At 53.1% G+C, this 23347-nt stretch overlaps 1 protein-coding gene across 4 annotated transcripts; it reads right to left on the reverse strand.

The window, feature by feature from the left end:
- Nucleotides 1-2157: 2157 nt before the first annotated feature.
- AP3M2 (adaptor related protein complex 3 subunit mu 2) lies at nucleotides 2158-18435 on the reverse strand. Of its 4 annotated transcripts, none has more exons than XM_062213501.1 (10): nucleotides 18385-18410; nucleotides 17274-17377; nucleotides 15757-16098; nucleotides 12356-12527; nucleotides 8208-8345; nucleotides 7945-8030; nucleotides 7608-7741; nucleotides 5984-6191; nucleotides 5737-5881; nucleotides 2158-2440 (listed from the first exon to the last, which is right to left on the reverse strand). In XM_062213501.1, the coding sequence occupies exons 3-10, from the start codon at nucleotides 16027-16029 to the stop codon at nucleotides 2391-2393; spliced, it is 1206 nt and encodes a 401-aa protein (XP_062069485.1). In that variant the 5' UTR covers nucleotides 16030-16098; nucleotides 17274-17377; nucleotides 18385-18410; the 3' UTR covers nucleotides 2158-2390. The 4 variants fall into 4 exon arrangements, with proteins under 4 accessions (XP_062069485.1, XP_062069483.1, XP_062069484.1 ...); XM_062213499.1 differs by lacking the exon at nucleotides 2158-2440 and adding an exon at nucleotides 3513-4411; XM_062213502.1 differs by lacking the exon at nucleotides 2158-2440 and adding an exon at nucleotides 4936-5187.
- Nucleotides 18436-23347: the final 4912 nt, after the last annotated feature.

Consider the following 23347-nt stretch of genomic DNA (forward strand, 5'->3'; position numbering starts at 1 on the left):
GGGAGGGAGAGGCACGCAACGCTTGGGTTAGAGAAAACGACAAGGTAGACTGGAGCCAGGCCACAGACTGGCGGGCGCTCTTGGGAACACAGAGGGACTGGGGGCTCCTAAAGATCAAACAGAGTCTGGGCAGGGCTGCGGGCTGGCGTGGGAGAGGCTGCCTGGGACACAGTGGGTGGGGAGCTCTGGGAGTACAAAGCAGAGTTTGCCTGAAACGGAGGCTGCAGTGTGGGTTACGGGCACCCTAGGAGCCACGCCGGCTTTGGCCTTTATGCTGGAGGCGACGGGGATGGGAGTGGGGTGGTGGATCTCAGCTCATTCGAGTGTCGAATGGGGCGGGCTGGGGAAAGTTAATGGTGTGAAGCAAAGCAGAGGGTGCGAGCAGGGAGAGCCCAAGACACGCATGTCCCCCCCCCCCCCATCCTATTTGGCTCACCCGCGCATGCATCAGGAAGAATGAACTGCCAGCCAGGGCAGAATACAGAAGCAGGAGAGGGCAGTCCACTTCCAAGAACAGAGTGGGTGCCGCGATGGTGCCTGCCGCGAGAGACTGACTAGGGCTGAGGGGCCACTTAAGGAACGCGGGTCACACACACTGACGTCCCAGCCTCGTGACTTCAGACTGCTCACATAGGACGTCTGGGATTTGACGTCAGGCAGATCTGCCAGTTCAGGAAAACCCTGCAATACGCTGGAACACCCCCCACCCCCACCCACCCCTCCACCCCGGCCACTGGCCACTGGCCTCCCCTCCCCCTGGAAGCCACCAGGCCTCTCGGCACAGGCCTGCAGGGTTAAAAGGCCCCGACATTCCTTCTGGGAGCCCTGGGAACGGGGAGCCAGGCAGACAATTGTTGACTGCGCTTCGGGGCGGGGTGCCAGCCCAGCAAGAAATGAGCCCTTTGAAAATCTCACTCCCCCCGGCAGGAAACTCCGGACAAAGTGTCTAGGACTTGCCAGGGGAGGCGGACGGGGGTAAGGGGAAGTTAAATATTATCCCATTACCCCTAGCTGCTTAATAAAAGAAATAGACACCAACAGGCCCAGAGATGAAGAGTCCTTTGTAACCAGGCAGTTCGCTGTAATGGCTGAAGGCTTAGAAGGCAGAGGTGGAAGCCCGGCCCCGGAGCGCACTGCCTGTTATTAGAAAGCAAACGGCCAGAGCCAATGAGTGCTTAGGGTCTTAGAGGAAGCGTCAACCTTTGCAGTTAAGCGCCCTTTAGGAGTCGTGACACGTCCTATCGGCGACACCACGTCGCCACCTACTGGCCGTGGAGGGACGTACAGGCTCCCGCGACGCCGAGGCGGGCCAGAGGACGCCCCTCACCCACGGGGACCGTTCCAAGACCCGCAGTGCATGCCTGAAAGAGCCAACGGCGCCACAGCCGACCCTCGAGTGTGCATCTGAAGGGACACTCTGCAGAAGCCGCGCCCTCGAGACACAACTTGTCACCAGAGTAAACGCTCATTCACTGTCTGGGTGAACGTTTCGAGGAGGCCTGCACGCCTGACAGAGGGTCATGTAGAAGGCAGAACAGCAGATTACTGACCAGCACAGTTCTAACAATACCCTCCAAGTGGCCGCGGCCTCGGCCCTCACTCGAGTCCCTGCCTGGGCTCCCGGCTCCCCTGCACAGCGCGGTCCCCACATCTTCCGACCCCAGGCTGCATACCTACCTGCTGGGCTGCAGGCAGGCACGCCTCACTCCAGCGGCTGGAGCCTCTGGGCTGGGGTGTGACCCAGGCACAAGGGGTCTGCTCTTCCCACAGGCCTGCGGAGCGACCGGTGTGTGTGGTTTTCTTTCCCTGAGAGCTCTCACCAGTCTCGCACTTAGGGAGTGCTGTGAAGTGGACGCAGGGTTACGTCTGATACCCGAGATGGCCGCCCAGTGACCCATGGGCCGCACCGTGGGCAGCGGGGGGCCACGTTCCACAGAAGCCACGGCTTCCTCCCCGGCCAGGACAGGAGCAGCAGGGGGCACCAGGCTCCCACATGTCTCAGAACGACAGGCACTGCAAACCCGACCACTTCTGGACGTTTCCAGTGAACATTTTCAGGAACTGGGAAGGGTGAAACCGTGGCTGGAAGGAATAGTGTATTGAACAGTGGCAAAGAGAGAGAGGGTGGAATATTAATAATCAGCAAATCCTCGCGGTGCTTAGCAAGTCTTTTTATTTGTAGATTTTTGAAAGGTTTGTTTGAAAGGCAGAGTTACACAGACAGGGAGAGAGACAGAATGAATCGTCCATCCAGTGATCCACTCTGCAAATGGCTACAACAGCCAGGGCAGGGTCAGGCCGAGGCCAGGAGCCAGGTGCTTCTTCCGGATCTCCCACATGAGCACAGAGGCCCCAGGACTTGTTCCATCTTCCACCGCTTTCCCAGGCCATTAGCACAGAGCTGGATTGGAAGTGGAGCAGCCAGGACACAAACTGGCACCTACATGGGATGCCAGCATCACAGGAGGAGCTTAACCCACAACGCTACAAGGCCAACCCTTCTTTTTAAAATATATTTACTTTCATTTTATTTGAAAAGGGTGGGGGAGAATCTTTCATCTGCTGGTTCACTCCCCAAATGCCTACAACACGTGGGGCTGGCCCAAGCTGAAGCCTGAAGCCAGGAACTCCATCCGGGTCTCCCACACTTGAGCCATTAGCCGTGCCTCCCTGCACACCAGTAGGAAGCTGGGATCAGAAGTGGAGCTGGGATTCTGCTATGGGATACAGAAGGAAACCAGTCACACAGGCAATGACCTCCACATCCACACCCCACAGACCCCCAACGCCTTACCTTCCGGAGCTCTCTGCGACAGCAGATGCTCCCGTGAAGTTAACCTGGGGGTAGGTGACCGCACCGGCGCAGGCACCAGGACAGACTTCCACAGCCTGCTTTTGTGTTCCCCAAGAGTAATGGGACCGAGGCCAGACCGTGTTACAATGACATCGCGTGCCAACACCTCCTCCCTCCCCACCCGGCAACCACCCAAGTGGCTGCAGAGCGTGGAAGTAGGGAGAGGCCAGAGCAAGGGACTCCCTTCGGCTTCTGCCAAGGCACGCAGGGCCCCGCGCCGTCAGCCCCAGGAAACACAGGACACAGGACACAGAGGATAGCTAAGACTCAACTTCATTGTCATTTACACAGAGAGGTGACTTCACGTGTCTCACACACATACACAGAAGCAGACAGCCCGAGGAGGCACCAGCCCGTGCATGCTGACCCACGGCTGGGCAGGGCTGCACACCAACAGGACTTCAGGGCAAACTGGTCCCAGGGTTTGGTACTCGCAGCCCCTCCTTTTTCTCCACGCACAAAGCACAGCACACCACCACTCCTTACGCTGTATGTTACATATAAATATTGAAATGGCTAACTCCACTGAACTAGAATAAACCCACTGGGGAAGGCTGAGGGTCTTCCCTTGCCAGGCTTCTGAAACTGCACTGTCACCTGCCTCCTGCAGCACTGGTTTTATTCAAAGATTTCCAGGATTTTTTTTTTTTTTTGGTCCTGAACCCAAGGTGGAGTGGGAGCTACCCCATGTCCATTAATGTACGGCCAAGCTCCAAGGACCCGCCGCACCCTGCAGGGAAAGCACTCGTCTTCATGGGGCGGCTCAGGGAGCTCCATCAGGCGGGCTGAGGACCCAGGCCCGGCCCAGCACCGCCCTGCACAGCCACGCGGGACCCCCGGGCTTCGGCTGTGGTCGGCCCCCTCTGCCCCAGGGCCACGGCGCAGCAATGTGGCTGCCCTGGGGGTCATGGGAGCAGTGCTTCCGCGACCGGCTTGCTTGTTCAGACCCCTGTGAAGGATTGGCTCCCAGGGAAAAGGCCGGGGCGGGGCCCTGCACCGGGACGACTACAATGGTCTGGGACGAGGGGAAGACGCGCTGTCCGCAACCACCAGTGCAGGACCTGGCCTCGCTGGCCTTTCTTCTCCCTCTCAAGTCGGTCTTCCACTGGCCTTTCTTTGACACACATTCACGTTTCTTCCTTTCTTCTGCCTTAACGTAAAATCAGCAGAGTCCCTCAGCTGGCTTTAGGCGGCCGTAGCCACGCCAGCGACCCCTGCTGGCCCTCCTGGGTGTGTGCTGCTCCATCGCCCGCCTCTGACTGGGTCCCACTCCGTCCGCTTCCCCGTGGGACACGATTCCCTCCATGAGCTCCGGGGTGCGGGAGCTACAGAAGACAAGGGGCAGGTCGGACCTGCAGGGACTGACCTAGGAGACAGGTGGTTTTTTTTAAACTTTTAGACAAGGAAGAAATGAAAAAGAGTTCGTGACTGTTCCCTGGGCAACACTCTCCATCTCTCAGGTTCGAACTTGGAACTTTCCGGCTTTGGTCATGTACTTTATGCCCTTAAAGGGTTTGTACTTCTCGCCATACATGTCCAGGCGGTTCACTTTGAGTCCTGGAAGGAAGGGACGGAGGGAGGGAGGGAGGAGACAAGAACAGGCTGTGAGTGCGAGTCCAAAGAGGTGGGCAGTGTAAGAGGGCACGGCCGTCTCAAGTCACTGGCGGGGGGGGGGGGGGGGACTGCTCTGGCTGGGACCACGTCTGCTGAGCTGAGCCCGGACACTTGGGCACACGCTCTGCGGTGAAACAGTGCTGCAACCAAACTCCCTGTGAGGCGTGCGCTTCCTCGGGGAAAGGGCAAAGCCACCTGCAGCCCGAAAAATTAGGCCACCGTAGGTTTTCAGACCCAAGAAATAAATTGCTAACAAAACTAATGATATAAATTATAACTAAATGAATTAATAGATGAATACATCATAAATATTCTCACTGTACCAAGCAAAAAATATTGTAGATTGCATAGAACAATTGCATAGAGCATGACAATTTATTTATCTAAGCAACTGCATAGAGTGTAGCAGTTTATCAAATGTTTGAAGATGAAGTGCTGGGGTGCTGGCCTCGTGGCACAGTGGGCTAAGCCACTGCCTGGGAGACCAGCATCCCCCTGTGAGAATGCTGGTTCAAATCCCGCTGCTCCATTTCCAGTCCAGCTCCCTGCTCAACGCGCCTGGAAAAGCAGTGGGAGATGGCCCGAGTGCACGGGCCCTGCACCCATGTAATCCTGGCTCCTGGCTCCTGCCTGGTGCAGTCCTGGCTGTTGTGGCCATTTGGGAGTGAACCAGCAGATGGAAGCTCACTCTCTCTCCCCTCCTCTCTCTGTAACTCTGCCTTTCAAATAAATAAATAAATAAATAAATAAATAAATAAGTAAATCTCTTGGAAAACCCTGTTTTGAAGAGTTTCACAGAGCGTCTGACACATCGTGAACCCGCTCTGACTAGTAACTTGCAGTTACCATCCTCCTAAGGCAGGCACAGGCTACAGTGCAGCGAGCTGTAGGCCCAATCGGCGCAGAGTAATGAAATCATAAATAAATACGAGCAAACGTGAAGCTGGCCGCGGCTGGGAGGGAGGAGCGGACACACTTCTGAGATTCCCGCTGAGAACACAGCAGCACTCTGGGAGCTCACAAGGGCAGCCCGTGGATGGGCCGGCACTGGCACCGGCCCGCGAGCACTGCGGGGTGCCGAGACTGCTTCTCGCTCGTGTCTGTCTCTCACACTTTTATCCAGGCCACCTGGGCCAGCTTCACGGTAAACACTGCCACTCTGCCCCAGAAAGGGGCTGGGAAAGCTGTCACTCAAGATCCCAGACCTTGACCTAAGGAAACCCCAGCCTGTCCCAGGGAGCAGGGGGTGCGCAGAGCGGGGCGCCTACCGGAAATGGCCAGCTGCTGGATCTTAAACTGCAGGTTAACCGTGGGGTTCTCGTCGGGCTTGGGCGCCCCGGCTTGAAGGCTCATGGTCCCCTTGAGACTCGGCAGCTTCTGGGGGGTTATTTTTCCTACATCCCAGGACAGCATCTTCAAAGGAAGAGGAGAAAGGACAAGTGTCGTTGTTTTCAGCAAGACGACGGTCCCCACGGCGCCCAGCCACGGCTGCCAAACAGCCGGCTTGCCCCTCACCTTTGTCACGGGGTCGAAGGTGTGCGTGCCCTGCGATGGCGTGAGGCTCATGTTCAGGACGCCCTTGGGCATCTGGCTGCTGACCAGCACCCCCTCTATGGTCTTCCCCATCGTCTGCTTGGGCCCCACTGTGATCTCAAAGCGGCCCAGGGCACTGCTGTCCCGGAAGCTGATGCTGTGTTTCACGTACACGGGAATCGCGACCAGACTGCAAAGGAGCAGACAGAGACCCCGGCCGGTGAGGGGCTGGGAGGGCGGCGCCAGCCCCCACGCCCGGCTGGAGAGGCGCTCTCCTCACTGGTGAGGGGCTGGGAGGGCGGCGCCAGCCCCCACGCCCGGCTGGAGAGGCGCTCTCCTCACTGGTGAGGGGGCTGGGAGGGCGGCACCAGCCCCCACGCCCGGCTGGAGAGGCGGAGAGGCGCTCTCCTCACTGCCAGCGCCCTGCTGAGAGCATTCTCTCCCTCACCTGGGTCCCCACTGCTGACCTGGAAAACTAAACACAGGAATCGCTACGCTGTCTTCCTTCTGAAGCGCTAAGGTGCCACCGGCAGACTAGCTCTCCTAGCGGCCTGCAGGCTGGGCCGCCTGTGACAGCAAACCCGCAGGCCCCCGCCTTCGCAGGCTTCCACCCGTGTGACACGCACGCCTCCTGCGGCTTTTGCAGTTTCTTGCTGTGACCTGACCACACCTGATCCTCACAAAATCCTCTGAGGTGGGTAGCATTTGACAGGAGAGACTCTGGAGAAGTCAAAGAATAATCCGAACATAAAAGCAGTTCCTAACACTGACTGAGTCCCTGGCAATGTGTGAGACCCGGATGGAGTTCCTGGCTCCTGGCTTTGGCCTGATTTAACTCCAGCTATTGTGGGCACTTGGAGAGTGAACCAGCTGATGGGAGATTTCACTATCTGTCTCTCTGCTTTTCAAATACATACGTACATACATACATACATGTGTGTTTGTGTGCGTGTACATTTGTGTGTGTGTGTATGCCAGCCCCTGAAATATTTTTAAAAAATTAAAATGGGCTGGCGCCACGGCTCACTAGGCTAATCCTCCGCCTTGCGGCGCCGGCACACCAGGTTCTAGTCCCGGTCGGGGCACCGATCCTGTCCCGGTTGCTCCTCTTCCAGGCCAGCTCTCTGCTGTGGCCAGGGAGTGCAGTGGAGGATGGCCCAAGTCCTTGGGCCCTGCACCCCATGGGAGACCAGGAGAAGCACCTGGTTCCTGCCATCGGATCAGCGCGGTGCGCCGGCCGCAGCACGCTACCGTGGCGGCCATTGGAGGGTGAACCAACGGCAAAGAAAGACCTTTCTCTCTGTCTTTCTCTCTCTCTCACTGTCCACTCTGCCTGTCAAAAAAAAAAAATGAAAATGAAAAAAAGCTAATCCTTTTAAAAACAAGGAAGGAAGGAAGGAAGGAAGGAAGGAAGGAAGGAAAAAGGAAAGAAAAGAAAGGAAAGGAAAGGAAAGGAAAAGAAACACTGGTTAAGCAACTCACCTAAGGTTACCCAATTAGTAACTACAGAGTTGGAATCTGAACCCAGGTAGCCTGAGCTCCTTCCTAATCACTGCAGGTATTGCTTCCACACCCAGAATCCACCCGGAGCGGTCAGAGCGCTTACTTCTGTGCACTGACATGGTAAGAGAGCAGGCGGAAGTTGCCGTCAGGAGGGATGAAGGAGAGGATCCGCTCCGATTCCCAGCGCTTGAACCGGACGCAAGGGTGGAAGCTGACATCATCCAACAGCCTGGGGTTCTACAGTCACCGGACAAGGAGGAGCGAGAAGCAGGCATTACACACGCAGCGCTCCTCCAGGGAATGCCCTAGACGCTGCTTCTCTCTCTCTCTCTCTCTCTCACACACACACACACACACACACACAATTCCATTCTCGCCACACTTCTCTCCAGCAGCACGTCATGTCCCATCCCAGAACCCCCTCTCCACCCGGGGTTTACCATGAAGGACAGCGTCAGGTCTGGCATTCCCGTCAGCTTGACACAGGCGTCAATGACCCCCTGGATCTCGGCAGTGATGGTGGAGCCTACGACAGGAACAGCACGCACAACAGAGGAGGTCACCAGGGCACTAACGAAGGCTCAGAAACTGAGTCGCTGAAGAAGACGCGGAATCGCAATGGGAGGAGGGTAATACCAGCAAGTCGGCATGAGAAGGGCCCCTTTGCGTCCCAGCACCTGTGAGAACGTATGAAAGCACCCACCTGATTTATCAATAATAGCATCGATCTCTTCAATCACATCAAAGTAAGCCTCGTTATTGGTGTACTTCACGCCAGTCCGCCGCCACGGCACCACCGACAGCTGGCCGGTTGGAAGCTGGTCTCCCACGTTGGTGCTCCCTGAGAGACAGTGTCAGTGCTTTACAGCTGGTACTTCCACGCTGATTCTAATCAACCACAGAACATTCCCCATAGACCTCCGGGCCCTGCGCTCATACACACAATTAAAGAATCTTTCCAGGAGGAGAGGAGAGTTTGCTCAACTTCCACGTGGGGTAATCCAGTCCATTTTTAAAAACTCCTTGTCACCACCTGGTCTGCCTCCCCAAGCAGAATAAAGGTTTAAAAAAAAAAGGTTACCAGGGACACAGATATCACATTTTGGTTTTGAAAGTAACCTGAACTTAGTATCTCAAATGTCACAACAGCTCCCGGCTTAAATAATATATCAGCTTTCAGTAGGGCTGGAATCTACATATTGCCATGAAACTTTCATGGGTAGAAGAGTACCCCACTTGGAGGCAGGTTCCTGGGTACATTTAAGATAGGTCTAAAAATGCCTCCATCCACACGATCCATCTCACGGCCGTACTGGAACTCAGGAAAAATACAAACCAGACCTTCTCCTGTCCATGAGTTAGTTGTGGACCAATAGCTGACTTGTCCTCCACATCCACCGGCCAGGCGTGAACAACATTTTTAATTCAAAGGTTTTATGCTGCAGTAATCACTATAACTAATTTAAATATTGCCTCTATTTCTTCCTGCTGTTGCTTGCATCTTAAAAAAAAAAAAGATTTATTTATTTGAAAGTCAGAATTACAGAGAAAGAGAGGCAGAGAGAGAGAGAGAGAGAGAGAGAGGTCTTCCATCTGCTGGTTCATTCCCCAAAGAGCCGCAACAGCCAGAGCTGAGCCAATCCGAAGCCAGGATCCTGGAACTTCTTCTAGGTCTCCCACACAGGTAGCAGGAGCCCAAGCACTTAGGCCACCTTCCACTGCTCTCCCAGGCCATGGCAGGGAGCCGTATCAGAAGTAGAAGAGGGGCCGGCGCTGTGGCGTAGCAGGTAAAGCCACCGCCTGCAGTGCCTGCATCCCTTATGGGTGCCAATTCAAGTCCCCGCTGCTCCACTTCTATCCAGCTCTCTGCTATGGCCTGGGAAAGCAGTAGAAGATGGCCCACGTGGGAGACCCAGAAGAAGAACCTGGCTCCTGGCTTTGGATCGGCGCAGCTCCAGCCATTGCAGCAAATTGGAGAGTGAACCAGCGGATGGAAACCTCTCTTTTCTCTCTCTCTCTCTCTGTGTAACTCTTTCAAATAAATAAATAATGTTTATTAAAAAAAAAAGAAGTAGAGCAGCCAGGACTTGAACCAGAGCCCATATGGGGTGCCAGCGCTGCAGACAATGGGGTAATCTGCTGTACCCCAGTGCCGGCACCCTGCTTGCATCTTTTTAATCCAAAGAAATACTAGACAGACATTCAACATGTTTACAAAAACCTTCCAGTATTCTGAAAGTGGTTCTCAGACACCTTTTTCTATGTTGAAGCGAGAAACAAGATGTAAACAACTTCATAATATTCAAAAATGTTTCAGGCACTAACAAAGTGCTTAAGGCTTAAAATTAGCTGAAAATACCTCAAAATTTGTCTTCTTAAAAATAGGCCCTATGTATGATAACGTATCATCAAGCTGTAATAATTAAAGCAGTGTGGCAGTTCGATACTAACGCCTAAAACCAAATTAAGAAACTATAATGACTCAGTGCAAGACAAAATGTCATTTCAGAACAGGGGAAAGGGGTATATTATCCAACACATGGTACCAAAATACTGACTACAATTCTAGAAAAATAAACACAGAGCCTTACTTCATGGCATATGCCAAAATAATTTTCAAATGAATTGAAGGGTTGAATTTTAAAAATGTAACCATAAAAGAACTAGAAAAAAATGTACTTGTTAAAAAAGAACTTCCCTTATCTGAGATCAGACATTATCCTATGTTTTCTTCTAAGAATTATAAAGTGTGTGCTTAACTCTCCAATCCAATTGGGATTTATTCTGTATACAGCAAAAGTAGAATGGCTTTTTTCTTCCATACTGACCCAGTACAACATATTTAACAGTTGGTCCCTGGTCTGTATAAATAGCCACATCTACTTATACCAAATGCCAAAAAGCAAGGATCTGTTTCTGGACTTTCTATTTCTATTTTTACTGAAATGAGCTATTTGTCTGTGAATGGCCAATACCATATTTTTAACAAAATATATCTTGTTTCTACTAGGTTACCTTTTTTTCCCACTTGCTCTCTTTTTACAAAATGTATTTTCAAAACTGCCCAGGCTCTTCTAGTCTATCTACTCCACCAGTTTTTGTCTCATTGCTGAATGAACTTAATTATCGTGACATCTGACAGAACCAATCATTCCAACCCTGTGTCGTTCTTTGACAAAACTGCCCTGGTTGTTCTTGAGTCCTTATACTTTCTTTAAATGTATTTTTCAATCAGTTTGTCAAATCCCACAAAAATCTTGTTTCCTCACTAAACAAGACCCAAAACGGAAAACCTTATGAAGTAAAAGGATTAATTTGGCTAACTCAAAGTATTTAAAGTGTGGCCAAGCAAAAAATACCACAAAGATAAATGGAAACTGTTAATATTATTGAGAGAAAGTCTTTTAAATTAGTATAAAAAGAATTTCAACAACAAAAAAATGGACAAACACCCCCCACAAAATGGCAAAACAGTAAGCACTAGAACAGGTTTTTACGTCCTTAGTCTCAAAAACATGATACAAAGAAGCTATCAAATTCTAAAGAACAAAGCATATCAACAATAGGGTTGGTCATGGGGCTCAGAGATTACTAGAGAAAGTACAAACTAATATAAGTTTTCTGAAGGACAACTTAGCATACTGCATTCAAGCCCTTAAAATGTACACACCACTCAACCCGGCATTTAACTTCTAGGAATGAAAAGAAATCCTGGTCGTGCACCAAGCTTCAGCTCTAAGAACAGTGACCTCTCATTTTGCTTCGTTTTTAACTTGTACTTATTTGAAAGACATGTGGAGAAAGAGGGAGACTGAGGCAGAGACAGAGACCCATCTTCCATCTGCTGTTCACGCCCCAGACGGCGTCTGCTGCTGCTTTCCCAGGCCATCAGCAGGAGCTGGATCAGAAGTGGAGCAGGGGCTGGCACTGTGGCACAGCGGGTAAAACACCCGCCTGCAATGCCGGCATCCCATATGGGCGCTGGTTTGAGTCCTGGCTGCTCCACTTCCTATCCAGCTCTCTGCTAACGGCCTGGGAAAGCAGTGGAAGATGGCCCAAGTCCTTGGGCTCCTGCACCCATGTGGGAGATCTGGATGGAGTTCCAAGCTCTTGGCTTTGGCCTGGCCTAGTCCTGCCTATTGCAACCATTTGTGGAGTGAACCAGGAGATGGAAGATCTATCTGTCTCTCTCTCAATTTCTCTGTCACTCTTTTTTTTTTTAAGATTTATTTATTTTCAAGTCAGAGTTACACAGAGAGAGAAGGAGAAGCAGAGAGAAGGCTTCCATGCCCTGGTTCACTCCCTAGTTGGCCGCAACAGCTGGAGCTGCGCTGATCCAAAGCCAGGAGCCAGAAGCCTCTTCTGGGTCTCCTACACAGGTGCAGGGGCCCAAGGACTTGAACCATCTTCCACTGCTTTCCCAGGCCATAGAAGAGAGCTGGATAGGAAGTGCAGCATCTGGGACTCGAACCTGCACCCGTATGGGATGCTGGCGCTGCAGGTGGCAGCTTTACCCACTACGCCACAGCGCCAGCGCCATACTCTGCTTTTTAAGTAAATAAAAAAAGAAAGAAAAAGAGTGATTTTCAGTTCTTCTGTGTGCCTTTCTGTATTTCCAAAGCGTCTACAATGTTTCCTCTGTAATCAGAAACACACACACCCACCCACCCACACATATATATATATATATGTGTAACAACAATATTATTTCAGGTTACAGTCAAAGCTGTGAAGACTAATTAAAAGTAAGCACACAGACACTTACACTTGAGATCTCCAACGACAAGCATAAAACAAGCACCGCCCGGGCCAGGGCGGGGGCGGCCTCCTGCGGGCGTCCCCTCTCCGTACCTGTTATGGTGTTGACGACTGTTCGCAGGATGGTGGGAGGCTTTATCAGCTCTTTGAGGATGTTGGACTCGGTAGCCAGTGGAAACCCGTTGTCCAGCATCTCTTCCAACACCTCATAAACAACGACCACATTGTCTTTGATCACTGGCTCTGAGCACACTCCAAAATAATCCTGGGGGGAGATACAAGCAGCAAAAAAATCAATGTTCCAGGGCTGGCGCTGTGGCGCAGTGGGTTAAAGCCCCGGTCTGCAGTGCCGGCATCCCATACAGGCACTGGAACTGCTCCACTTCTGATCCAGCTCCCTGCTAATGCGTCTTGGAAAGCAGTAGAAGATGGCCCAAGTCCTTGGGCCCCTGCACCCGAGTGGGAGACCTGGAAGAAGCTCCTGGCTTCAGATGAGATCGGCTCTGCTTATTGTGGCCATTTGGGGAGTGATGGGGACTTGGGGAGCAGATGGAAAACCTCTCTTTCTCTCTGCCTGTCTGTCTGTCTTTACTTCTCTCTGTAACTCTTTGAAATAAATAAAAATAAATCTTAAATAAATGTTCCTCAAGAGTAAGGATCCGGTCCTGCCCACATGCGTTTGCTTGTTGTCTTTGGGGTAGTTTCCTACAACGAGGTAGTGGAACAAACCACAGTTCTGCAGGCAGTGGGATGAGCAGAGAGACCATGGGACTGGCTGACAGCACTGGTGTCGTCCTAGCTGCTTCTGTAAATTCCAGGAGAAAAATGACGCTGCTGGACAGGCGTACATCAGATAAGACATTAAAATCAGGGCGTGTCCTTTTACTTTTTTAAAGACTTTGCTTATTTGGAAGGCCCAGTATCAGAAGAGAGGGCCAGGCAGGGAGATCTTCCTTCTATCTGCTGATTCACTCCCCAGATGGCTACAACAGCTAGGTCTGGGCCTGGCTGAAGCCAGGAACTCCATCCTGGTCTCCCATGTGGGTACAGAGGCCCAGGGAGTTGAGCCATCTTCCAGGGCCTTCCCAGTCGCATTAGCAGGGAGCTGGATGGGAAGTGGAGCAGCCAGGACTCAAACTCTGATGTGGGATGCCAGCATCGCAAGCAGAGGCTTAACCCACTGTGCCACAATGCCAGTCCCGTCCCTTTACTTTTTTAAATTTTTTTAAAATTTTATTTATTTATTTATTTATTTATTTATTTATTTGACAGGCAGAGTGGACAGTGAGAGAGAGAGAAAGACAGAGAGAAAGGTCTTCCTTTTGCCGTTGGTTCAACTTCCAATGGCTGCCGCAGCCAGCACGCTACAGCCGGCGCACTGCGCTGATCCGAAGCCAGGAGCCAGGTGCTTCTCCTGGTCTCCCATGGGGTGCAGGGCCCAAGCACTTGGGCCATCCTCCACTGCACTCCCTGGCCACAGCAGAGAGCTGGCCTGGAAGAGGGGCAACCGGGACAGAATCTGGTGCCCTGACCAGGCCGTCCCTTTACTTTTAACAATTGCCTCAAAAATGACAAACCCTCAGGTGGGTGTTTAGCCAAGCAGTTAAGATGCCCACAGCCCATATCTGAGTGTTTGGGTTCGATGCCCACCTCTGGCTCTTCCTGCAGCATACCCCTCAATGCAGACCCTTGGAGACAGCAGGTGATGGCTCAAGTAGTTGGGTCCCTTTGCCCACAGGGAGACCTGGATTGCATTCCTGGCTCCTGCGTTCAGCCTGCCTAGCCTCAGTTGTTGCAAATATTCATTCTGTCTCTCAAATTTTAAAAACTACACGTTCTGAAGTCCCAGATCTCCAAATTGACAACTTCATTTTCCCAAACTCTTCTGTAGCTTCAACTAGATTAAACAACTTTCCTTCCTGATAACAAATTATATAATATTGGTGTAGCAACATGAAGCACCTGCTGAATTTCACCAATGGCACTGCTCACAGAATGAGCATAAGATGAAATCGTAACAAGGTCCATTTCCAGTAGTTTAAGATGCTAACTACTGAGTTCTTTAAGTTCCTCTACCTTTTGCAGCTTACAATTTTTTGGCTTCCAATGTGCAAAGGAGCTGGAACACACTATGAGAACTGGAATCCCAGAATAACAGTACTCTCAGGGAGTATTTGTAGGAGGAAAACTTATGCAATATTGATTTTAATTCCCTGGGGAATGCTGCCCTCAATGTGTGATGTAGCCACAGTCAAAGAAAGGGCCCTGCCTTGCTTTTCAATCTCTACCAGCATTTTTGCCCTTGTCTCTTCTTGGATTCCACAATCCTCCACGCACATTCGGTCGCATTCATGTGACTAAGTCAACACCTCACAGGACAGCAGTCAGACTACACGGCCTTGGCTTCTCATGTCCCACTGGAGACCCGCGGACAATCACAGGGGATTAGAAGCTGAGTGACTCTGTCGGGGAGCGGATCCCACTGTCTGAATCTGGAGCCTGACCCTGCCCTAATTTACCTCCCCACACCCCATTCCCAAGATCTTCACACCCGTTTGATAGGCAGAACTCAAAACGGAAACTGTGCCTTGTCAAATGTTTCACCTAAACCCTCACGGGCGCCGATTTCCCAGTCGGAACCTCTGCAGGCAGAACGCACCACGGCACTCACACGCTACGAGTGGCCACCCCAAACCCATGATGGACACCGCCTTCACAGAGCACCCTGGCCAGAGACGCGGAAAACTATCATCACTTAGCTTTTCTCCTTTTTCTCGAAACACTTAAGCACTTGTTCAGGCAACTCAAAGCAAGACAGCTAACAATGGCTAGCATCAAGCCCACTACATCTAAAAGCTCTACACTCCTCTAATACTTGAGTGAAAAGTAGGACCAGAATACGAAGACTGGGACAGCGTTCTCCTGCAGCAGGTTCAATGGATTCAATTTGTCACTCTGGATACAGCCCCCACTTCAATAAATCGATATAAGAACCTCATCAGAGGGGAGAAGTGATCAAGGTCACAGTTTTGATTTTTGAAAAAGTTTCTTGGGGTCAGCGCTGTGGTGTAACAGGTAAAGCTGCCGCCTGCAGTGCTGGCATCCCATATGGCTGCTGGTTCAAGTCCCAGCTGCTCCACTTTCAATCCAGCTCTCTGCTATGGCCTGGGAAAGCAGTAGAAGATGGCCCAAGTCCTTGGGCCCCTGCACCCACATGGGAGACCCGGAGGCAGCTCCTGGCTCCTGGCTTCAGGTCAGCCCAGCTCCGGCTGTTTTAGCTATTTGGGGAATAAACCAGCAGATGACATCTCTCTCTCTCTCTCTGCCTTTACCTCTGCCTCTCTATAACTCTTTCAACTAAATAAATAAATCTTAAAAAAAAAAAAAAGAAAGAAAGAAAGAAAGAAAGAGAAAGTTTCTTAACCAGGATGAAGACAAAGGAAACGGGCATAGACAGACATCCTGCGTTTCGGAAGCACCCCCCACGCACGGACCTGGAAGGTGTCCACTACTCGGTGAAGGAACTCGATGACGAACAGAGGCGGGACCTCCGTCTGGATCACGGCCACGAAGAAGATCTTGTGGCGGTACACACTGAGGAGGTAGTGGTGAGGCGTGGGGATGACCGGGGGCACGTTCTCTGCCTCCGTGGCCCTCTCCTGCGCCTCGAAAAAGTAATCACACACGGAGCGGCTGACCACACTTTTCCAGTGCTTCTCCAGGAAAATGTCCCCCGAGGAGTTGATCAAGAAGAGACTGTGGATCATGGCGAAGGCAGCCAGAGAGGGGAGGGCCCTCTTCTGCCTAGGAGCCTCCGGACTCTGCCGACGTCAGCCCTAAAAACAAAAGCCAACGTTGGTTTCATTCACACCCAGCGCCTTTCGGTCCCAGACTTACCCAGTTCTCAAGACCAGGCTCACAGGAGCCTGAAACACCCCTCCCTCGAATTCCTAAGCATCAGAGATGTCACCTGTCAGTCAACAGCGGATGAGGCCTCCCGCTTCTCTTTACTATGGCAAGGGTTAGGGCCATTTAAAATACCACATCTCTGGGCAACTTATTTCTCCTCAGCTGGACCAGAAGCTCCTTGAAGGCAAAGAGCCAGGTCTCGTGTTTTGTTTGTTTTTAAAGATTTTATTTATTTAGGCCGGCGCCGCGGCTCACTAGGCTAATCCTCCACCTTGCGGCGCCGGCACACCGGGTTCTAGTCCCGGTTGGGGCGCCGGATTCTGTTCCGGTTGCCCCTCTTCCAGGCCAGCTCTCTGCTGTGGCCAGGGAGTGCAGTGGAGGATGGCCCAAGTGCTTGGGCCCTGCACCCCATGGGAGACCAGGAGAAGCACCTGGCTCCTGCCATCGGATCAGCGTGGTGCGCCGGCCGCAGCGCGCCTACCGCGGCGGCCATTGGAGGGTGAACCAACGGCAAAGGAAGACCTTTCTCTCTGTCTCTCTCTCTCTCACTGTCCACTCTGCCTGTCAAAAAAAAAAAAAAGATTTATTTATTTATTTGAAAGACAGAGTTACAGAGAGGCAGAGGCACAGGCAGAGAGAGAGAGAGAGACAGAGAGAGAGAGAGAGATCTTCCAACCGCTGGTTCACTCCCCAGATGGCTGCAATGGCCGGAGCTGTGCTGATCCAAAGCCAGGAGCTTCTTCCGGGTCTCCCATGCAGGTGTAGGAGCCCAAGGACTTGGACCATCTTCTACTGCTTTCCCAGGCCATAGCAGAGAACTGGATCGGAAGTGAAACAGCCAGGACTTGAACCGGCGCCCATATGGGATGCTGGTGCTGCAGGCTGGGGCTTTAACCCGCTGCGCCACAGTGCTGGGCCCTGTTTGTTTTCACTCAGTGCACAATATTCCCTTTGAGCACAGAGGTTTCAAAGAATATCAATGGATTTGATGTCTTGTTTTGCCCAAAAATCATACATGCACAAGACATATGTACTTGGCGGCAGGTCTTTGGTTTAGCAGCTAGCACACCCCTCGGGACGCCTCCATCCCATATCAGAGCACCTGGGTTCAACGGCCAGCTCCACTCCCAATTCCAGCTTCCAGCTACACACACCCTGGGACGCAGAAGGTGATGGCTCCATGGATCAGCTAGCTCCCTGCCACTCCTGTGGGGACACCCAGATAGAATTCCCAGCTGCCAGCTCTGGCCTGGCCCAATCCCAGCAAACTAGCATAACGGGAGATCTCTGTTTGTCTACTTCTCTGCCTTTCAAATAAATTTTTTTAAAGCACATTTAAAAATAAAGAGATGTGCAGCTTCATGTGGCCATGTGAAACACTGACGGTGTGCTCTAAGACATACAATAAGGGCGGGGGTGGCAGCATGGCGGGCTAAGCCACCGCCTGCGTGCAGCCCATCTGGGCCCCGGTGGGAGTCCTGCTGCTCCACTTCTGACCCAGCTCCCCGCTGACGGGTCTGGGAAAGCAGCAGGAGCCGGTGGAGACCCAGATGAAGCTCCTGGCCCAGTCCTGGCCGCTGTGGCCATCTGGGCAGTGAAGCAGCAGATGGAAGAGCTAACTCTGCCTTTCAAATAAATAAATAGAGACACGACCGATCTGGAGGCCTTGTAGGAGAGGCGGAACTTCCAACACCTCACCCCTAATACTGACTATACACCGGAATCCTTGGGATCCACAGTGTTAACTGCACGTAACCGGCTTACTTCAACGTGACCACAGGGACGCCAAGTTACCTGGCGGCCCACGGAGTGGGCCCCGCCACCGCGGCCTTCGTGTGTGGGGACCCCAGGCTCCGGGCGCGAGAACCCGGGGTCTCCGGGGCAGGCGCCTGCGCCGGGCCCAGATGCGCAGAGGCCGCGAGCCCCACGGCGGGCCGGACCCCTCGGCCGCCGGCACAGCCCACGCCCGCGCCCCGAGTCTGGGCACTCGGGGGTTGGAGAAGGACGCTGGGCCCAGCCGGTGGGCGCGCACGCGTCGCCATGGCAACAAGGCCAGGGCCCGCCCCTCCCTCCGCCATCGGACTGGAGCAGACCGCCTCAGCGAGCCCCGCCGCTCAGCCCTTCACCTCTCCCCGCCACAGCCCAGACCCCCCGAGGGTGGGCCCCGCTGGAACCCGCGACCCTGCCCGGAGGTCGCCAGCCCTCCTCCTCACCCGGCCTCTCTTCACAGCGCTCAAGGCTCCGCGGTGAGGGAAGCCCCGCCCTCGCCCCACCCCCACCCCGCGCGCTCCGCCCGCCGCTCGCCTGCTGATTGGCCGGCCCGCCCCCGGCGCCCGTCCTCCCGCGGCGGATGCCTCGGGCCGCTGATTGGGCGTCGCTCTGCCGCTCCTGCGCTCTGATTGGACGCTCGTCCTTCGGCTCGCGCCCCCAATTGGCCCTTGTGGAGACTTTGGTAGTCTCCGATTGGTGCGGCTCGGCGGCGCCGGGCCCTGATTGGAGGTCGAGGACAGTCCTCAGTTGGAAGGCGGTGCTGGGGAGGGAGGTGATTTCCGGGGCGCCCCGTGGGTAGTGCTGAAGCGGGAACACTAAGACCCTCCGTTTGATAAATGCTTGTAGTGGCGGCCGGGCGGCGCGGCGGCTAAGACGTCCGCATCCCACGTCTGAGCGCCTGGGTTTGGGTCCCAGCTCCCTGCTGATGGCGCTCTGGGAGGCTGCCTGGGCCCCTGCATCCCTCGTGGGAGACCTGGATCAGGCTCCTGGCTTTGGCCTGGCCCAGCCCTGACTGTCGCGAGAGATCATGTGGGGGCGTGAACCTGGGATGGAAGACCCTCCCACCAGCCTCCCACAGCCCTAGCTACACACCACCTGCTTGGCCTAGGACAAGGCATTTCACTTCTCAGACCGGAAAATGCAGGGATTAGGCAGGCTTCTCTCCAAATTGCTTTGGCGCTGTGATGACTTGGATGCGATTTTTAGATTAAGTGACTCATGTCACTGTGATCCAGAGAGCGTGGTGGAGCAGCCAGCAGCCAGCAGCAGAGTTTGGCTGACGTTCATCTCAAAGTGAATCATTAAATGAGATGAGTTGTGGCAAGGGTTGGTGCTGGTGCCTGGCACACCTCTGAGTGTTTGGCTAAATGGAAAACAGGTAAGGGTGATGACGTGGCCCTACCTGATACCATACACTTTGGTAAAATGGAGCACCCGTGGCAGCTCCTCCACACAGAAGGCCATGGATTGTTCTTTGCTATACAGATAGAGTTGGCTAATTATAAGCCAGAGGCAAAAATAGCTGAATGGTGTGGCCTGGTGTTAAGAGTAGAGGCTTTGGTGCCGCAGCACCTGGGTTTGAATCTTGCACCAACACTTAACCACTGGCGTGAACTTGGGAGGGTGGCCACACTTCTCAAAACTCCAAGCTCCTCGTTTCTCAAATAAAGACACTGCCCGTACCTACTTCGTGGAGTTGTTGGGAAGATTGAGGTAGAAAGGCATTCGCAACTGATATTACCTAAAGAACCACACCAGATACAGCATGTGATTGCTAAGCAATGTGTCTGTGATGCAGAAACGTGACCCCTGCTGCGGGCATTTCTCTCGCAGTCATCCAGTGCACCCACTTGGGGCAGGAGCCCAAAGGATTGGGCCATCTTCTGTTGCTTTCGCAGGCGTGCTAGCAGGGAGCTGGATGGGAAATGGAACAGCCGGGACTCAAATCAGTGCTCATGTGGGATGCTGGCGTCACAGTTGGCTGCCACTGCACAATGCTGGCCCCAAGTTGGCAGGTATTTAAAGCCATGAGACCAGACAGATGACAGAGGGAGTGAGCACACAGACACAAGAGGACAAGGGTCCAGGCCACTCTACATATAAGAGCTTACAGAAAAGAGATGACCCCCATTAAAAGTCTCTTAGATGAGAGAATTGCAGTGAGTACCTAAGGAGCATCCCAAGTTCAAACACCGGTAAGTGGCAGAGCTGGGAGTGAAGGACATGGCAAGTTCACACCTCCTGCCTCTCATCAGCCAGGAGTCCCTGGAAGAAATGTGCAGTAGGAGAGGGCCAACTCAGAGTGACCGTGTGTGAGGGTGGCTGGGCCAGGAGGATACGGAGGCCATGGCAGCTGCCCAGGAGAGGGCCGCTGGCGGCTGCGGCCGGGATGGGCGCATTACAGAGAAGTTGGACAAGCTCGGGGCTGTCCCGCGGGAGGGAAAATGGCAGGGCTTGGGGAGCCACGGGATGGGAGCGTGAGGATTCTTCCCAGGTTTCTGATTTGAGCAACAGCACTAATTCAGTCATGGCCAATGGCCCAGGGTCATATACAAAGCTCACACACAAATACTTCTTGACTTGTATTAAGTGGGATGAGGGGGCTTTATTAGGCGGTCACAAAACACACCAAACACCGGAGTAAGAGAAGGGGTTTATTGGGGAAAACCAGCAGGCTGGAGGGAAGGGGAGAAGAAGGAAAGAGAGTATAAGAGAGAGACAGAGAGGAGAGGAGCTAGTGAGGAGAGAAGAGAGGCGAGAGGGGTAGAGAGAGCAGAGAGCACAGAGAAGAGAGCGAGAGAGCCACATGTAACAAGAGAGAGCTCGTGTCTGGGAAGCGGGTCTAATATCCATTTTCCAGGGGGCGGGCAGGGAAGCAGGAATAGCGAATCCCATTAGGATGGGGGTGGAGCTTGACACCGGCGGTTGGGCCATGTGGCCACCTGGCTTCCAGCAATGGTGGCAGGGGCTAGAGCCTAGGATAGTGTCAGGGTGTAGATCGCGCTATAGATGAAACTGTGCCACTTTCCTAACAGGCTTGAGTTGCACCTTTTCATGATTTTAAGGGAAGCCATAGGAAATCACTGGTGAGTGGTAAATCTTGTTTTATACCTAAAAATGTCTAGGAAAAAGTTTTCTAAACTGCCACTGAGAAAGCACTGTAGGTTTTTTTTTTTTTTTTATTTGAAAGTCAAGAGTTACAAAGAGAAGGAAAGGCAGAGCGAGATCTTCTATCTGCTGGTTCACTCCCCAATTGGCTGCAACAGCTGGAGCTGTGCTGATCAGGAGCCAGGAGCGTCTTCCAGGTCTCCCATGCAGGTACAGGGGCCCAAGGACTTGGGCCATCTTCCACTGCTTTCCCAGGCCATAGCAGAGAGCTGGATCGGAAGTGGAGCAGCCAGGACTCAGACCAGCGCCCATGTAGGATGCCGGCACTGCAGGTGGCAGCTTTACCCACTACACCACAGTAACAGTTCTCATCATAGAGAATTGTTTTTTCGTTTTGTTTTGTTTTGTTTTTTTCCCCAGAAAAGCCCAGTCCCAGCTATCAGGGTCGCTGAGAAGGTTTCTTTCATTTTTGGCCTGATCCTTGCAACAGACCTAAGCAGAGGCCCCCCGTAGAGGGAGGGGAAAGCTGCCCGGCGTGCCTGTGTTCTCACAGAGCTGCCACCTGGCACGTCTTTTCTCTGGCTTATGCCATCGGAGGAGATTTTCTGCAGCCCCAGAGCCCCAGCCATCTGTTCCCTCCTCCGTGAAGCCTGTCCCAAGCGTGTGCTGTCCCTGCCTTGGAGGTGACTGCTCCCTCCCCTGTGAGCGAAGAGCATCTCAGGGCAGTGGCACCTGCAGTGCTTCTGCCATGACTTGGACCCATGTCCCATCTCCATAACTGGACTCTGTCACTTTGTGGACCCATCATGCATGGCTTGCAAAGAGTACATTCCTTCAGTCCTGGCTGCTGCTCTCAGCGTGCTAGACCGGACAGGCTCGGTGTCCCTTTGAGTCTTCAATGCCAATGGAGACACACTACTCTATAGCTTCGTTCCCACAGCACTGCAGAGACCAGGGTGGACACAGATATGAAGCTTGTCTGAAGACAAAGATGATGGAACGGAAATGACCCGAAAGAGTAACCTGCAACTCATCCTGTGGTTCACATGGTGTGATGTCATCAGGGCAGCTTGGGTCTCCACAGGGGGGCACCCTGCTTCCAGGTGGCAGAGAGTCCCTACCCAGAAGCCTCCAGTAAGCCAGTTTGCATTCCCAAAACTCAGCTGCCAGTAAGGAGACCTCGGCATCGCCCCCAGGGCGCTCTCTCAGGGAAGTAGTCCGGGGAACCCAAGACCCTTTCCTTGGTGGTTAGCCAGCCACAGGCCCCACTCATACCTCAAGGCCATGGCGTTCTAGAAGGCTTGTCCCAACTACTCCTGTATTCTTTTCCACACACTTCGCCTTAGCTCTTTGAATGATGACAGCTCTCAATTTTGAATCTCCAACCCCAGCCTACTCACATAAGTCCAGACCTACTCACCCCGTTTCCTATTTGACTTCTCCACTTGTGTGCCACACAGATACCTTAACGGGTCTGTGAGAACAAGTTCCTTCCTGCAGTTCCACCACCTGACCTCTAGGTGTCGCCATCTCCGTAAATGACACCACCACCACCCTATACTCAACTGCTCAAATCAGTCTCTCTAAGTCATCTTTAAATCTTCCATTACCCTCGACTCCTCAGCTAGCTCAGAAGCAAAATCTGACGATCCTACCCCCAACACACATCAGGAGTGCATCCTGTCTCCAACTGCCATGTCTGCCCGCTCACCACCACCTCTGTGATGGTCTCCCACTTCCATCCTAGCCCCCTTCAATCTGCTTTCTACACAGCAGCAAGAGCAGGCTCTTAAAGCTTGGCGATGGCCGGGCGCCATGGCTCAATAGGTTAATTCTCTGCCTGCGGCGCTGGCACACCGGGTTCTAGTCCCGATCAGGGCGCCGGATTCTGTCTCGGTTGCTCCTCTTCCAGGCCAGCTCTCTGCTGTGGCCCAGGAGTGCAGTGGAGGATGGCCCAAGTGCTTGGGCCCTGCACCCCATGGGAGACCAGGAGAAGCACCCACCGGATCAAGGTGGCATGCTGGCCACAGCGGCCATTGGAGGGTGAACCAACGGTAAAGGAAGACCTTTCTCCCTGTCTCTCTCTCTCACTGTCTAACTTTGTCCAAAAAAAAAAAAAAAAAAAAAAAAGCTTGGCGGTGTCCCTGCACTCACAGGGCATAAACCCAAATGTCTTCACCCCCCTTTATCTGTCCTCTCCCATCTCTCCTGATGAACCTCGCACCTCTCCCCTGCACTCCATCACCCCTGCCTCAGTTCGGAGTCAGTGTCAGTAACTCACCACCGCCTCCTGGGGTG

Source organism: Lepus europaeus, chromosome 16 (genome assembly GCF_033115175.1).
Source record: "Lepus europaeus isolate LE1 chromosome 16, mLepTim1.pri, whole genome shotgun sequence".
In the NCBI taxonomy this organism is placed as follows: domain Eukaryota; kingdom Metazoa; phylum Chordata; class Mammalia; order Lagomorpha; family Leporidae; genus Lepus; species Lepus europaeus.

Excerpts from the sequence above, each read along its gene's own strand:
- AP3M2 (XM_062213500.1), bottom strand. The coding sequence starts at position 16,029 with ATGATCCACAGTCTCTTCTTGATCAACTCCTCGGGGGACATTTTCCTG. Across the intron at positions 7,742-7,944 it reads ACCTGACGCTGTCCTTCATG|AACCCCAGGCTGTTGGATGA; the intron begins GTAAACCCCGGG and ends CGGTGACTGTAG. Across the intron at positions 6,192-7,607 it reads TACCATGTCAGTGCACAGAA|TCTGGTCGCGATTCCCGTGT; the intron begins GTAAGCGCTCTG and ends GCTCCTTTGCAG.